Here is a 17,167-nt window from a genome sequence, read left to right as displayed (position 1 = left end):
AAAATAAGGGCAACGCTATTTGCATTGCCCTTATTTTCGCCGTAGTCTACGAAAAGATTTACGTAGACTACAGCAACCAAATAAGGAATGCGAATGGCGGCATCCTATGGGGGCCGCCATTTGCGTACGCGCTCTTTTTTTTTTTTTTAAGTTACATGTGATAGGCTACGTGACGTTTAACGTAGCCTATCACGGCTGACTTTGCAGATCTAGCCGTGATAGGCTACGTTAATCGTCACGTAGCCTATCACGGGGGCGTGTGTTTTTTTTAACTTTTAATTTCGCGGCCGGGCGAGGCGAGGCACCTCCCCCCCCGGCCTGAATTTCGGCCAGGCGAGGCGGGAAGCCTCCCCTCCGGCCTGAATTTCGGCCAGGCGAGGCGGGAAGCCTCCCCCCCCGGCCTGAACTTCGCGGGGGGAGCAGCGAAGCGCCTCCCCCCCACCGCGAAAAGCTGCGAGACCAGGTAAGTGACTTTCGTGCACCCCTACCTGGACCCTCTGAGCAACTCCTTAAGGACCTTCTTTCTTTTACCTTCCTCTTTCCAACATGAGGTTTAGGCTACAGACCTAGGGTGATTGACACTCTAGACACAGGGTTTAACCACAACAGTTTACTGGTAAATTAAAGCAAGCAACTGCAAACCACAACTAAAGGTATTTACACAACAGAGCTGAGTGAAGCAAAAGGCATTAAGAGAAAATAAAAGTTGCAAGATATGCTTAGACTTCTCCAGGCTGCTTCTTCCTGCTCCCTCTTCAGGCCCTGGTTTCCCTAATTCTGACTCTTACTGGCTCTTTTGCTCTCTTTGTATACCCTCCTCCTTCAAAACTGAAAGTACAGCTTCAAGGCTGAAAAAATGAAACTTAACTGGGGAAATGAAACTGAAACTTAACTGGGGAAATAAAACTACACCTCTGAAGGATACTACTTCCCAGCAAAAAACTCAAAGCCTCTAGGCCTGACCTTGTTCCATGCCTCTGTAGGCCTCAAACCTTCACAGCTACCTCCGGTATCAGAGGCAGTGTGCCTATTGCACTCATGCCCTGCTTGTGGGTTTCCTGTGGGCAGCTGGGTGGCCACTGTGCAAACAGGATGCTGGTCTAGATGGACCCTTGGTCTGACCCAGCATGGCTCTTCTTGCATTCTTATGTTCTTATAACATTCTGCAAGCACTGGTTTCCATTAGTGAAACATCAGTAGCACTAGTTATGGACACTGTTTGATGGGCACCTGTCAGGACTCACACTCCAACAAGAGGGCCACAGCTGACCTCCAGATCCCCTTGGCTCTCCTCCTCCTCCACTTTTCTGTTGTTAGGGATGTGTGAACCCACCCCCGTCCAGGCTCTCCAAGTGCCCGTCCAGCCCCTGCCCCTCCTTGCCGGTCCTCCGACTGCACTGAAGGCCCTCCCAAGCTCAGCAAGCAGCTGTCAGGAGCACCGTAGCTGCCTCTTTAAGTCCCCTCCAATAGCCAACTCACGACACATACAAAAGGGATTCTTTCCAAGGCTTTATTCCTTTACAACTTAATGTCTCTTTCAGATGCTAATCACCAGCGACTAAGCAAGGAAATGCACTGGGGTAGTTAGCAGAGAAGCCTAAGCTCTGGGTAATGCAATTGCTCCCCGTTTGAAGGGGAAGAGTGGGAAAACTCTGAACTTATGGGCTATGGAGAGGTCCTCCCTCTTACCTGGGGATCCTCGGGACGTGACCATTGTTTTAGCGCCAAGCGGGCAGAGCACCACCTCTCGGCACCCTCCATCAGGCGCCGCTCCCTCTGTCTCCACTGAGCGTCCAGCAAGATCCTATCCCCCACTCTCTCACTGCTAGGGTCACTATCTCTCTCAGGAATGCAAGCAGGAGGAATCTCTCCCTGCCTCTGTGCCTGTGAGAGATGAGCAAGCTCCTCTCCCATGGGTGGTTGGTCCTCCTCAGAATCAGAACTACTCTGGGGCTCTAATGGGCTCAGTATCCACCCTGAAATCAGCCCACATTGACCCCAGCAGCCTCGCTGAGCTCAGTGGTTGCCATTTTTTGAAAATGACCGCAAAAATGCACATATTTGTGCATACATAAATATGTGCATTCACAAAATGCACATTTTCACATATGTAAATATGCACATTTTTGCTATTGCCACTTTATTTTTCAAAAAATGGCAACCACGGAGCTTGACCAGGCCGCCAGGGTGAGTGCGGGCCACTTGCTGAGGGCAGACGGGGGCAAGCGGGGGCAGGGGCTCGGCAAGAGGGGCTTGGGGGTGTGGGCAGGAGGAGTTCCGTTGGATTCCCAGACAGAATTGGGCACCCACACCATCCCTAGCTGTAGTAGCTGCCTGTTCCTCTGCCCTCTCCAAGGCTGTGAGCAGTGACAAGACCAGTGGGCCCAGAGGGTGAGGGAAAGCAGTGGTGACAATGGCAAGGGCTCACAGTGAAGGCCCTCCCTCCTCCAAAGTCTGGAGCCAACACTGAGCAAAAGGTCAAGGGGCAGGGCAGCAGTGCTGAGGAGAAAAGCAGCTGAGGTTGGTGGACAAGGACAAGTAATCGTCATTTAGCCTTTGCATTGACAATGAAACAGTCAAGCAACAGAACACGTAGTGTTCATAATGGTTTTAGCTGTGTCACTCATCTCAATCCCCATCTTCCTGAACGTGTCCATTCGTTTGTTCACCTGCCCTGGACTTCAGGGATGCCACTTCAGGAGTCAGGAGTCTGTGTCGGAGGGGGGAGCAGCAGTGCCGAGGACAGGGTGCTGGAGAGCCTTGAAGGCTGCCCAGTGGTGCTGTCTGCTGCTGCCTTGCCTGTAAGCCAGCAACCATCACGCCATTTTCTGGTAGTGCATTCTGTACATCAATTGTGCATTGTGGAAAGAAAAGGTCTTTTTTCTGGCCGGGAAAAAAAAAATCCTCTCTACACTTTCTTGACACCATGCATAAATCTATGTACCCCCGGTGCCCCCCCCAGTTTAGTGTTTTTGTTTTTTCCACACTAAAAACACACACCAAACACTTTAGCTGTTTCTCACTGGGGAGGTGCTTGCATCCCCTCAGCCCTTTCGCACTGTCTTATAACAACCTTCCTTTTCCCTTTTCTGACTCCCGTCTATTCCCCAGCACCACCTTGAAACTTTTTTTCCCCACCGCTGTATACTACAGGTGGGAAAAAAATAGAACCCAAGTGCCATGAATAGGATCTATAGCGGCATTGTGTAATCCATCAGTCCTACTTATAACATAATAGCAGTATAACTCATACAAGTCATTGACTCATGTAAGGCATGGAGGTCTACATTGCACAAGGGAGGCATGAACCGGGCGGCCACAGAGCCCATCAGCCAGTAAGATTACAACTCACGCAGCAACAACCTTTCCACACTATAAATGCCAGAGGAAAACAACAAGGAGCGGCAACTGCTCAGCAGAGGTCTTTTTGTTGGGGGAAAAAGTGGTCATCTTCTTCCAGAGTGTACAGGGAAGCATCTTCATAGTGAATTGGAATTTGCTGGCTTACATTGGAAGGGGGAGCAAATTCTAGGGGCTCAGTCAAACTCTGAATTCTTTATTTTCCTTTAGCTTGTCACAATTCACAGGGGAATGGGGAGGGAGGTTCTCACTTGATGTCATATTGGAGTCATGCTGCTTAGAGATCTGTAGATGTGGAGCTGGATCCAGATTTCAGCTGGATCAACTGCACTAGTGGAAGTGGACTTCCCTGATCCCTCCTTCCAGGGGCTGCCCCCACAACCCGCTGAAAATACTACTCAGGGAGTGAGGAGACCCTGCTGAATGGGATGAACTGTGGGGGGGCAGGGGGGAATCCACCACAACTTGGCAGTCGGGCCTCCAGTGAGCAGAGCCCTTCCTCTCTAAGAAAGCATATCCTGGATCCAACCCCTGGTGCAAGGACACCATTTTCTTGGTAATGCTTTAAAAAAAAAAATGAGGCACATCATGCAGGAACTCAGTATCGTGAGTTTGGTGGAGAGTCCCTACAAATGTGGCTAATGTTTATTATGAACTACTGAAATGTCCATTATTATGATGGCTGTTGTACGTGTAGAACAGGGGTGAAGAAGATGTGGTCCTCCACCAGATGTTGTTGGACTACAACTCCCATCACCCCTTGAGGACCACCAGTTCCCCACCCCTGGTGTAGAGAGAGGGCACATCGCACTGTACAGAAACACCAAGTACACCCACCTGTGGAAGCCAGCCAGGTTGTAAAGTAGGTGTCTGGCATACTTGAGGTGAGATGAGGTTTGAGGTCTCATCCAATATGGTCAATGCAAATATATTTTCTCCATAGCCTAGGGACCATGTAACAAGTAACCAAAAAACGTAACATGGGCATAGCCCTTTGGGGTTAGATATAAAACTTTAAAGGATGATCGTTGGCATGTTTACTCGGATGTGTGCCCCACTGAGTTTATTAAGAATCTTCTCTAGTATGCATTCTTAGTACTGCATTTGCACTTAGCTTAGGTGGGCAGAAGGTAGATGTCCAGATGTTTTGGACTTCAACTTCCAGCATTCCTAATCATTGTAATCCAGGGCTCCATGTTACCTCCAGTATCAGAGGTGATATGCCGCTCATTACCAGTTCTTGGAGAATGGATTTCACAGTGTACCAGCTTTTCCCAAGTCGCGCAGATTCCATGGACTAGCAGACAGGGTTTTTTTGTTTGTTTGTTTTTTACTTTCCAGAATTGTATGCAAACTTAGTCATAGAAAAATACATAAAATAAAAACCACCAGCCAAAAACGCACATTTCCCCCATAGGCTAAAGCATGAAAATGTGCATTTGGGGAGGGGGGTTGCACATTTGAGGGGATTTGCGTATTGGGGGGATTTGCACATTTTCACAACTGTGAATTTGCATAAATGCAAATTTGCACAAATTTGAGAAGTTGGAAAAAGTCTGATTCCACCAATGAGCAGACAACAGAACGAAAGGTACCTGACAATCTGTGAAATGCAGATTTTATAAAATCTGTGCATCCCTTATTGTGCTCAAATCCTGCTTCTGGGCTTCCCACAGTCATCTGGTTGGCCACTGTGTGAACAGAATGCTGGATGAAATGGACCCTTAGTCTGATCCAGCAAGGCTCATCTTATATGCTGCTGCTGGCGCATAACAACTCTGAAAGCTCATGCAGTGGGTGAAACTGCAGGAATCTCCCTGTGCACTGCTCCCCTTTGCAATTGACCAGAGACAGAAGATACACACACCCTAACTTTCAGGGGCAGGGATTCAGGGAAGGGGAGAGACCTCATCTGAGGCTCCATGGGCCATAACAGCTGGAGCTTCCCCATTCCTGCCCTAAAACATCCTTCAGAGTGGATCTCAGGACAGCACACTCAAGGAACCTTCATCCACTGTTCTCCAGCACAGGGACATTTCAGAAATGCATTTCAGTTCATTTTTTGTCATCATTTACCCAGTTTGCACCTCCTGCAAATGAATGCAGACCTGCATGCAATCTGTGGATGAAGTCCACACATTTGTGAGCTTGCTATGTAATATGGAGAACAACAACAACAACAACAACAATGGGTTCAAATATGTGTACATTTTAAAAATATGCATGAACAAATGTGTACCTTTGAAAAATACACACACACTTTAATCAATGGGAGGAAAATGTGTGCATTTTAAAAAATGTGCACAATTGATACGTACATTTGGAAAAATGCACATGAAAATGCGCACAAATTTTCATACAAAATTAAAACATAAAGCCCACATTCTGATACAGGCACAACTTGGACTGAGTGCTGAGGTGAAATGTGGAGCACACCAATGAGCTTGTGTTTTGCTGATATGAACATTCCTTCAGCAGCACCAGTGAACACACAAGGAAGAGGGATCCCTACGTATGAATCTATCTTCATTTCACTGGTTAATGGAGGAATAGTTTAGCTCTCTGCTTCCAGTCAAGGCATTCAAACAGAGATGACCATCAGTGCTAGCAATTGCCCCTGCCTCTTTATGGTGGCCTATTTCTTTCAATCACCAAAGATTACAACACGATGGCTTTTAGAGACGTGAATGTGTGTGTGGGGGGGGGGGTTGCTGATTATCATTGCACCCCTAGGGCAATTTTAGAAAGAGAAAGAACTAACAGAACTCAGGGTGTGATTAATTGGAAATAACTATATCCCGGGAGTTGCTGGATTGCTATTTTGAAGACTTTAGTTGTGCGGGAAGGAGTGGACTATATATATATATATATATATATATATATATATATATGAATGAAATATTTAAGTGCAAGACTTTGATGGCCGGGTAACTGTCAGTTCCAGCAGGAGGATGCCGCAATTAAAAATTGATCAAAGGCATTTGCTGTAGCCCACCCTTTTGAAATGCTGAGTAGCCAATGAGAGAGTGATTCCTAATTTACTTTGGAGGCCTGCTCAGTTTTATGCCCTGGTCAGGTTCCCTCTCACACTTTCCTTCTCTCATAGTCTCATTTAGTAGGCATGTCACAAAGGTATGGTGGTTACACCCTTTCGTGGAAGCAAAGAGGAAAACCATCTGGTACCAGCCAGAATGCTTTCCTCAGGTCCCATTCTGACAACCATAATGCACATTGTGAAGTAACTACAAATTGACTTGTTAAAGGATTCAGGGCTGGGAGAACCGGGATTGTTCGAGCTTGCTGAAATTCTCCAAACTTCACTTTGGATCTCGGTTTGGGTCATTTCCATTTTCAGTTCATTCAAGTGGGAAAAGTGTGCTTTTCTGCGAGCATTCCTGTGTGCACTGCACTCCCCCACACACATTGACTACAGTGTGAAAATGCGTGTGTGTGTGTGTGTGTGTGTGTGTGTGTAACATTTCAAAGTGTTCATGTTTCAAAAAATTTACATTTTCAAATGTGATCACATGTTTGGGAATGTGAGGACATTTTTCGAAACAATATGCTCCCCATCGCATTTGCATACAACACTGTAAACAGGGCAAGTCTGGCTGATTTGCGAACTGAAACTAAATTCTCGTACGTCCCTAATTTCAGTGTTGTGGGTTCCCCTCTACTCAGCACTGGTTAGGCCTCATCTGGAGTACTGTGTCCAGTTCTGGGCGCCACACTTTAAGAAGGATGCAGATAAACTGGATGAGGGTTCAGGGGACTGGAAACAAAGCCCTATGAGGAGAGACTGAAGGAACTGGGCATGTTTAGCCTTGAGAAGAGAAGACTGAGGGGAGATAGGATAACGCTCGTCAAGTCCTTGAAAGGTTGTCACAGAGAGGAAGGCCAGGATCTCTTCTCGATCATCCCAGAGTGCAGGACATGGAATAATGGGCTCAAGTGACAGGAAGCCAGATTCCGGCTGAACATCAGGAAAAACCTCCTGACTGTTAGAGCAATACGACAATGGAACCCATTACCTAGGGAGATGGTGGGCTCTCCCACACTGGAGGCGTTCAAGACGAGGCTGGACAGCCATCTGTCAGGGATGCTCTGACTTGGATTCCTGCATTGAGCAGGGGGGTGGACTCGATGGCCTTGTAGGCCCCTTCCAACCCTACTATTCTATGATTCGATGATTCTATGATTCTATGATTCTATGAACAGACTTCGTGAACACTCTAACAGGTCCTCATGGCACAACATGGTCATGGTTCCAAAGACTATTCTAGCAAGGGGCTGCCCAGGGGTGTGTTGCCTGCTGAACTTTAAACTGTTGAATTCAGGCTTCACACAGATGTTGAAATTGTGTTCAACAGAGTTATATACAGCTCCCTGGGAGGAGGGCTCTTAATATAGGCCTGCAGCAGCATTTCTTTTAGTGGAAAGGCTGGAAGGTGGCTTGTGCTTAAGGGGACAGTGTGCAGTCAATTTGCTATGCCTGAATATAATACAAGGGTGTTAGACATGGTACGTATTTTGTCCCTCACAACTCTATGATTTTAGGATGACATGCAAACTTCACATGTGTCGCAACATTCACAAGACCAGCTTCCATCCTTTAAAAAAAATGGCTACTCGTGATGACTGAAAGGTGGCATTGTTCTCAAAACCAGGATGGCCATACCCAGGCATTCCTCTCCACAATAGTTCCAAGATCGACCGCGGTTGTGTTGATTTCAATAGGGCTTGTGCACGAGAACTTCCCAGGGGGTTGTAGTAAAAGGGAAATGGCTGTAGACAAACTTGTACAGGCCACTGGTCTATCTAGGCTGGGGAAAATAAATTTTCTCAACATTTCTATTGCTTTCTGTTAACCTAACACAAGTAGAGGGTTAAATTTTGAGACCCCAAGATAATAATGGCTAGGTACGAGGGCCTAGTGGCTTAGAGGGGCCGCGGTGGCTTAGTGGTTAAGATGCTGAACTGCAGACTGGAGGGTCGGCAGGTGAGCAGTTTGAGACCCGAGTGCTGTGTGATGGAGTGAGCTCCCGTCTTCAGTCCCAGCTTCTGCCAACCTAGCAGTTCAAAAGCAAGAAATTGCAAGTAGATAAATAGGTACCGCCTCGGTGGGAAAGGTAACAGCGTTCCGTGCACCTCGGTGTTCAGTCACGCTGGCCACATGACCACGGAAGCGTCTTCGGACAGCGCTGGCTCTTCGGCTTAGAAACGGGGATGAGCACCGCACCCTAGAGTCGGACACGACTGGTTGGGGACACCTTTACCTTTTTACGAGGGCCTACCCTTTAAAATAACTAGGTTGGCCAGGCCCACCCAAGCCCTCCCTGCACCCACCAAATTCCACCTCTGCTAAATACATGTTTACCATCATATCTAGTTTGGGCCTCCACATAAGCACTGCCACTATTCTAAAACTCTTTCAGCAGCTTACATGCAAGGCCAGTGAGGGAAGGACCGCAAGGGAAGGGAGGGTTTTTTCTTTTGTTTGTTTTTTACCGTCCAATCCATTGCAGCAGCTGTAGTACTTCTGCAGATGGAAGCCTTCAACCTGAAAGCCACCACTTTTGAGAGAGAACTCAAAGCACCTTGTGGGTAAAAGGGGGAGGGAATAAAGAGATGGGACACAAGTACTTGGTATAAAATTTGGCCCACATTTATTGAGATTGATCAGATCTGCAAATGGAATCCTAAGTGAACAACTTCTCTAAGCCAGCAACTAACCTGGCATTTTATCGGGTGAGACATTCAATGCCTGCAGAGTGTCATCTTTGATAGCCACCCCTCAGGACTGACCAATTTTGGGATGGAAGGCCTTCCCGTGTCACTGGTCCCTGGCCAACAAACTCTGAGTGGGTGGGGTGAGTTGGCTTCAAAGGTAATCCTTATCTTCCAGCTGAGGCTGCAAAACCCTGAGCAGGAAGCCTCAGGCCTTACCAGTCACCAGAAATGGTGCCTTCAAATGCTCACCAACACTATTCCCCACCAAAGCTGCCCAGACATACCTGCCTATTTAGCAAATGTGACAGAATCAACCTAAGTATAAGACCAAAACCACCTAAAATTAACTCCCAACCCCACTTACAGTGTGAAGCAGGCAAAAGGACCCATAGCCAAGGCCAATCCAACTATGAGCCAAAAATTCTTGCTTGGCCCCCCGAAGGACAACCAGCATAACCCACACTGCACACAGGATGGGAGGGAGGGAGCCGTGCTTCGAAGAGGGAGAAGGGAGGAGCTCCACAGCCTAAAACGACTGGTAAACCCTTCCCTAGTGGTACCACTTGTCAAAAGAGGAGAAAATATTGAAGCTTTTCCTTTGAAGGAGACATATATTTCAGAACACTTTCAGTGTCTTTGCATTCCATTTCAGCCAGTCTCCATTCAGCATCAGTTTGAGGTTCAGCCATGTCCTGGCCTGACTATTTTTCTTTTCCGTGTGTTCTGCAGCCCCTCCTTTCTCATTTGCTTTTCTCCCACACTAGTGGCAGAGATTCTATGCCAGGTACTGGTCAGGAGGAGAGGAACAAAGGAACAAATGAAGCAGAGAAAGAGATTGGTTTGAAAAATGCACCAGATTCATTTGAAGAATCTGTCTGATCTTTCTTTGTCTCCCAGCTGGCTTTTCCTTCCTCATTTGGGGTGGCTGGTAAAATACATTTAGTCTTTCCTCTCCCCTTGGTGAGCTTTCTTTTTCTCACCTCAAATATAGTTTCTCTCTCATACACAGTGCTAAAGGAGAAGTAATCAGATGAGAGAAATATCTGAAACTGATGAGATCTGGTTTGATAAGTTATCTATCACTCTTTCTCCCTCACTCGTGCATCTACTCCTTTCCATGTTCCTTCAGTGTGTCTTTTTTTTTTGGATAAAGTCTGCTCAGAGGTTCTTCTGGGATTCAGATGACATCACAGCAGCGCTCCCCCGTCCATACACACACACACTGAGACTTAATTTCCACCGGGATTCAACCCCACAACCTGAGTGATGGGATCTGAGTTGTGTAGGGTAGCGAGGAGGTGTTGCATTAGTTTTGTCCTGCCACAGAACCATCTCCAGGTCATAATCTAGGTTAGGTTAAGCCTTTTAAAATCAGTGGACCTTAAATACATTTAGCTCATTGTAAACTGGTTGCTCCTTCTCTACCATTTTCCAGACTATGTTTCAAACTGGATTTTTTTGAAATCAACTTTTATTATTTAGTAAGATAGACAGCAATAACAACGCTCCATCACAGTATGTGGATTGTAATTCCTGATGCTGCATTGAAATTTACCTGGGAAACATGACTCTGTGCTAGGCCACCTAGGCTGTAATGCTTTGCACATTTATCTGGAGTAAGTCCCACTTAACTCCATGGGACACACTTCTGAATAAAGATGCACAGGACTCCCCTGTAATGTGCCTTTTGCTTCCTAAACTCATTAAAAAATAAAATCTGGTCTGAGAAGTTGTTGCATTAGCAGCTTCCAGTCAGCAATGGGAAGCTTAAGCACTTGGCCTGGCTGCCTCACCCTTCCTGAAGTGAAGCCCTTCCTGGCTGCCTCACTAGGGGCCTGATATAGGCCTGGTTCGCATGTCATGATAACCCAGATTTTTTTCAAAATTTGAGGTCGTTGTGAACACGGCAGCATACTGGCGCATGATGCTTGAGCACTCCCACTGCAAGAGGGAGTGGCTGAACACCCCACAGAACATCTGTCTCTGGTTTATTTATGGTTATGTGTGAACCAGGAACCAGAAATAACTAGAGATGGGCAAACTAGTTGTGTCTCTCCTTTTCCCTCCCTGATATTTGTTTTGCCTCATTCTTGCTTGCAAATATGAGGAGGGGTGTGTGTGTGTGTGTGTGTGTGTGTTTCCTGAACAGGAAAAGTGTGCATTTGCAAATAGGAAAAATGCATACTTTTCCAAGCACATGCACAAATGCACACCTTTCCCCAATTGATTAAAGCATGAAAATGCAGCCTTTCTTTAAAAAAAATGCATATTTTAAAGTGCACATTTTTCAAAAAGTAAAGGATACATTTTGCAGACGCGATTGCAAGCCCGAGGATGTGCGAGCTTTTTCCAGAACTTGAGATCAGGTCCATGTTTGCGTTTAGGGCTGCAAATGGGGCATTTTCGTCAATTTTTTGGACGTCAACTAAATTATCATATGTCCTTAGAAATAACCCCACAACAAACAGTTCCTAGTTTGCATGGCATGGTAAGAAAACTACAGAGAGAATGTCTGTGGGCTGTTTAGCCATTCCCACTTGCAGCTGGAGGGATTAGGCAGCGTGCAGCCACAAGGTGCCACATTCACAGTATACTAGAATTTTTTAAAACATTTGTGTGATTGTGACATGCAAACTGGGCCCAATGGGGTAAGGGGGACCTCATGCTGCCAAGTAAGTGCTGTCATGATTGGACCAAGTTTTAGTTCAGGCTTCTGGCAATTGCTTTTCTCAAGGAACTAGTGGTGATTGTTGGGGTCCAGATTCAAGGGGGGATTAGTGTTATTTGGACACATCAAGGTCCCTTGATTGTGCATGTTCTCTGAGTGTGTTATTATCTTGGGAAATTATCTCAGCAGTTACCTCTGGGGTCCCCAGTCCTGGTCCCTGCTCAGTCCCATGTTGGGTTCCTCCTCTGATGAAGTAATCTTGTCCATTTTCTGATCTGGGAGCTGGCAGGATATCAGATATCTGTCCAGGTTTACAAGAGAAAAGTGCCCTGCCTTTTAGTCATGTGCAAATAATTCATCTCTTCTTCATTTCCTATCTTCAGATCTTTCAAACATGTAATTAAGTTTTCTTTTCTTTTGCTTTCTTTTTTTTCTTTTTTTTTTTAAAAAGAAAGAAAAGACGAAGAATAAGTGTAACATTGGCTGTTCTCCAAATTCTGTTGAACATGCCACCTGGAAGAAACAGAGACATCTGGAAAAATCCTTCCCGGATCTCTGAGGAAATTACAAAAGAAATACCGGATGATTGGAAAGATAGGTCTTTATGGGATTCTTTCGTTATCAGCCAATTTTGCTTTGAAATATTTTTTTCCTAAGTAACATATGTTCAGGATTTTAATAGGAAATCTTTGGGTGCTGGGTGGTTATTTATGAACTTCATGAAGGAAGAATATTTAGAAAACTTTCACAAGAGACAAGAACATGGAGATAGGAAGAACTGCTTAGCAGATATATAACGAGACATAATTAGGCAGGGGTAAAATGTTTAGGATGAAATTCTATACCCACTTACCTAGGAGTAACCCACATTGAACTCAGTTGGACAATAGACAGGTACAGGATACTGAGGCCTAGAAAGTAGAGACATAATTTTGCAGCAGAGCAATCCTACTGGTAGGACTGGGGAGATCCAAAAGCCAGAACCACTTTATCCAAAGATAAGAACAGAAGAACAGAAGAAGAGCCCTGCTGGATCAGACCAAGGGTCCATCTAGTCCAGCATTCTGTTCATCCAGTGGCCAACCAGCTGTTGACTGGGAATCCACAAGCAGGGCATGAGTGCAACAGCACCCTCCCACCCATGTTCCCCAGCAACTGGTGTACCTGCCTCTGGTACTGGAGGTAGCACATAGCCATCAAGACTAATAGCCATTGATAGCCTTTCCTCCAGGAATTTGTCCAACTCCAACCCCCCTTTAAAGCTATCCAAACTGGTGGCCATCACTACATCCTGTGGTAGTGAATTCCACAGTTTGATTCTGCACTGTGTGAAGAAGTCCTAACTTTTATCTGTCCTGAATCTCCCACCAATCAGCTTCATAGGACGACCCTGGGTTCTAGTATTTTGAGAGAGGAATCACTTTATATAAAATCATGCCAGGCTCACATCACCAGGCTGAAAGGGAGAGAAGCTCTGTCCCCTACCCCTGCGCATGCATGCGCGTGCACTCACACACACACACACTTCCCTTTTTTCCTTAAACACTTTCCCTTCCACTGATTCCAATGGGATGGAAATGAACTACAACACCAGGGCCGGTGTAGTTCTTCCCCCTTTCCAGGGCCACGTTGGGGGCATGAGAAGGCACTGGATCTTCTGGATATGCAGACTGTCTCGGCACACCCAGGGAACATGCCAAGAATGCATGTTCCTTTTTGTGCTCTTGAACATCAGAGTTCCAACGTCAGAAAAACACTAGCTGCGGACCTTTCCAGAGCCGCATGTAGGAGATTTGCAACATTGCGTCTCCCTCTCTGAAAGTGGAACTCTCTCTGTCTTTCTCTGTTCTAGGAGGGGGAGATCTAAAAATATCCTAATGCCCTAGGACACCCTCCCCAGGACCAGCCCAAATGGCCATGATTTTTCATAGGTCTGTCTACATAATTTTTGCTGTAGCCCTTTTCGGCTTATAGTACCTTACCGTTCTTTTCTCATCCCTGTCAAGATACATATTTGTACATCAGAATTCAAATATATTATTACTTTGTTGTTTTTTAAAAAATGCATTTGTAGTTATATTCTTTTGTTTTGCTTGCAGTCAATGCTATTTGAAACGTCACTTTTGCACTAAAGATGTGAACTCAGGTCAGAGATATATTGTCTAATCCCAAGATCCTGAAAGGTGGAAAGTTATCCCAAGTAATATAATGGTAGGTTAACACACTGTGGAAGTGTAGGACTGGTGTTGGGCAGGGGGGGAGAGATCTGGATCAGGACTGCAGTGGAAATGAAGGGATAAAGCTCTTCTACCACACACACTAGGGCCCTGATTCATCATCAATGGCTACTAGTCCTGGCTATATGCTAACTCCAGTATCACAGAGGCTGTATGCTCTGGGTACCAGTTGCTAGGGAACATGAGCTGGAGGGGGCTACTGTGCTCATGCCCTGCTTGTGGGTTCCTTGGTGACAGCTAGTTGGCCACTGTGTGAACAGAATGCTGGACTAGATGGACCCTTGGTCAATCCAGCACGGCTCTTCTTATGTTCTTATGATCTTATGTTCTTATCCAGATCAGGGTTCCCATTCTCACCTTTGAGTAAAGAAGAAAAATATATGTTTCCTGCTAGCCACATCTTTAAAGTAATGTGTTCTGTGTCACTTGTGCATGTTTTGACCCAGAATTCCATTCCATTTATGCATTAATGTGCATTAAAAAAACAAATCTTCTCAATGCATATTTTAATTAGAGATGGATGAATCTGTATATTTCCAGCCCATGTCTGTCTTTGTATTAATCTGCAATCTTTTAAAAAAAAAATGCATGAAAATTATTATTTAAATACCCATGTTTTTTTCTCCAAATACAGATTTATAAAGATATTTTCTCCCAAGATATGCATTTTAAAATGTATTTTGATTCATATAATTTTGGAGGTGAGAACTGTGTTAAAATATTCAGGAAATGCAAAAGCTGGATATTAACTAAGGTGAACTCCTAAACACACTTACTTGGGATTAAGTCCCATTGAACCCAATGGGTCTTGCTTCTCAGTAGACATATATAGGGCTGCAAGTCCAGGAGGTGACAACTGGAACTCACAAAGGTCAAGTTCCCCAAGGGTCCTTAACTTTAAGTACTTCCTCTCAAAAATACATATTTAAATGTGTATGCTGATACATTTAAACACTTAGAATTGTGTTGCAACATTTGGAGACAGCACCAGTGTCGAGGATAGGAATGGTTGGTCATGGGCCAGGGCTGGTGCTTCAGCAGCGGCCCATCAACAAGATCCCCCTGGAGCAGTTCCTACTCTTTAGCATTGCAACCTGCTTGTTCACCTGCCTCTCACTGTGGCCCAGACAATGGAGGTGGTGAGAAGGAGGAGCAGTGGATGCCCCGGCCTGCTTGCTCCCTGGATCTCTGCCTGTCAAGCAAGCAAGTGGGAGCGATGATGAGCAAGAGCTGCTGGTGACAACAGCAGTTAGAATTGGAAGGCAGAGTCACTGAGGGACGAGGGGGCCAACTGAGGGTGTCTTGCCCAAAGGCCCCCAAAGACTTGGAGTTCTGGCACTGTTTGAGAAGTGCACAATCCAGAGGAAACCTAAGTTCCAGTCAGCACATTAGTCCAAAGGGTTCCGATCAGGTCATTTCATGTAGGAATTTGCAAAGATCTAATATTCCTCAAGCAAATCTACATGAGGGTGGGGTGTCATACCACAGATGGCTACCACAGCAGGTAATCAGGTTTGAGGCCAGAAGTTTGCTTTCAACCCAGAGTCACGGGTAGTGCCATTAAGGGCTCTTACCCCTTGGGCATTGTCCCTAGTAATAAACACGAGAATTCAGATAGCCTGGCCAACTTTCTTTCATCTTCTCAGTGCAATTTCCTTCCCTGTGTTTTCCTACTTAGCTGAGGTGGGGTGAATGACAGGAGGTGAAAAGATATTATCTCTGGTTCATAAACGTCTTGAACATTTGGAGGCTTTTAAGCAGATGCTCTTGCTGGCAAACTCTTTTCCCAGGCAGGCACCTGCATATGTTGGTTTTTCCCCCTTATTAAGTTAGCCTCCAATGATATGCATTTACAAGTAGAAGCTTATATGTCACCCCCCCCCAATGTTCTCCTCCTCCATTGTGTACTTTAATCCTAAATTGTACCCCCACCAACACCAGCCCCAGTGAGTCAATTTGTTTAACAAATACGCACTTGCAGTCACACAAATAGAGGCTCATGGAGGAAAAGAGAGAACAATGAAATCTGCCTCCAAAATCAACCACCGTGAAAATTCATTACTGATGGCGCTGATCTTCCATGCAAGAGACGCCGTCCTCCTCAGTTGTGCTCTGTTTGCAAGAGCTTTTCCAGCAGCTTCTCTCTTCTGTTACACTGGGCTCCTTTCTTCACCAAAGGACAACCCTTCTGTAAAGAGCGGTTTCAAGAACAAAAGAAAAAGTCCCAGGGTTCTAGAGGAAAGACTAGGAACTTCTTTCCCCTTTGGGGTTTCTTTCTCAACATTCCAGGAGCTTCTAAGAAGAATGGTGAGGACAACAAAGGGGCTAGAAAACAAACACTAAAAGGAAGTGGAGATGTTGGGTAGGGATGGGGGAGAAATTTGTTCAGTTCACATTTTAATGCGAACTTATCTAATTTCACCATTTCAAACCACTACGTGAACCAAAATACAGTTATCTTTCAACATGCATCCAATCAAAAATGCATACCAAAATGCATATATTAGGGGAAATAATGTTCAAAAATGCATTATGTTAGCTAAATTGCTTTCAAAAAAATGTGTGTATTAGGCAGAAATGCATACCAAAATGGATGTATTAAGAGAAATTCACACAAAAAATGTGTATGAATTTTCCTGTAAACTTTTTTTTTTAAGTTCACAAAGTTTGGGATGAGCAGAACTTAAGATAGGAACAATAAAAAAAACAGAGAGAACTGACACTGACAGATTCATCCATCTCTAGTGTTGGATACAGGAAAATAAAAAGTTGGATCTGGGTGCACATTTTGACATTACCCATGTAAACTGTTTTGAAACCAATTTAACTGTCATGATTTCACCCAAGCATCCTGGTTGCTACCATTTTGTGATGTGGCTGAGCATTCTTAGTCTGAGATATCTCCATTATCCTGAGTTTCTGGAATGGAAAACACGACCATGAAACACATTTTAAACAGTTTTATATTTTTAGTATAGACAAACCAGGTTAGATCAATGGTTTTCACATGCTGAAAAGGATCTCAGAAGTTAGGCCTACAGTTGTTCACCCTATCCACTGAGGATAGGACAAGCGTGAATGAGTTTTAAGATTACCCAAAGATTACTTTAGATTGGCCCTGCACAACTTGCCATCTGCCAAGGAGGACACAGTTCACGAGCCATGTATGGTA

At 45.2% G+C, this 17,167-nt stretch overlaps 1 protein-coding gene across 4 annotated transcripts in view; it reads left to right on the top strand.

Moving 5' to 3' along the window:
* Positions 1 to 17,167, top strand: part of CELF4 (CUGBP Elav-like family member 4) — a 1,119,657-nt gene that overhangs the window by 894,637 nt on the left and 207,853 nt on the right. The window contains exon 4 of one of the 4 annotated variants that reach the window (XM_084832006.1): positions 11,457 to 11,468. The exons of the other annotated variants lie outside the window; for them this stretch is intronic. Within the exon in view, the coding sequence (XP_084688132.1) occupies positions 11,457 to 11,468 (12 nt within the window). The remainder of the gene's footprint in view (positions 1 to 11,456; positions 11,469 to 17,167) is intronic. 4 annotated transcript variants of the gene reach the window in all.

This window comes from Heloderma suspectum, chromosome 2 (assembly GCF_057233095.1).
Source record: "Heloderma suspectum isolate Gila_16-S chromosome 2, 16-S_ref, whole genome shotgun sequence".
In the NCBI taxonomy this organism is placed as follows: Eukaryota; Metazoa; Chordata; class Lepidosauria; order Squamata; family Helodermatidae; genus Heloderma; species Heloderma suspectum.
The sequence above is the reverse complement of the archived record's forward strand: the minus strand, read 5'-3'. Positions and strand labels throughout refer to the sequence as shown.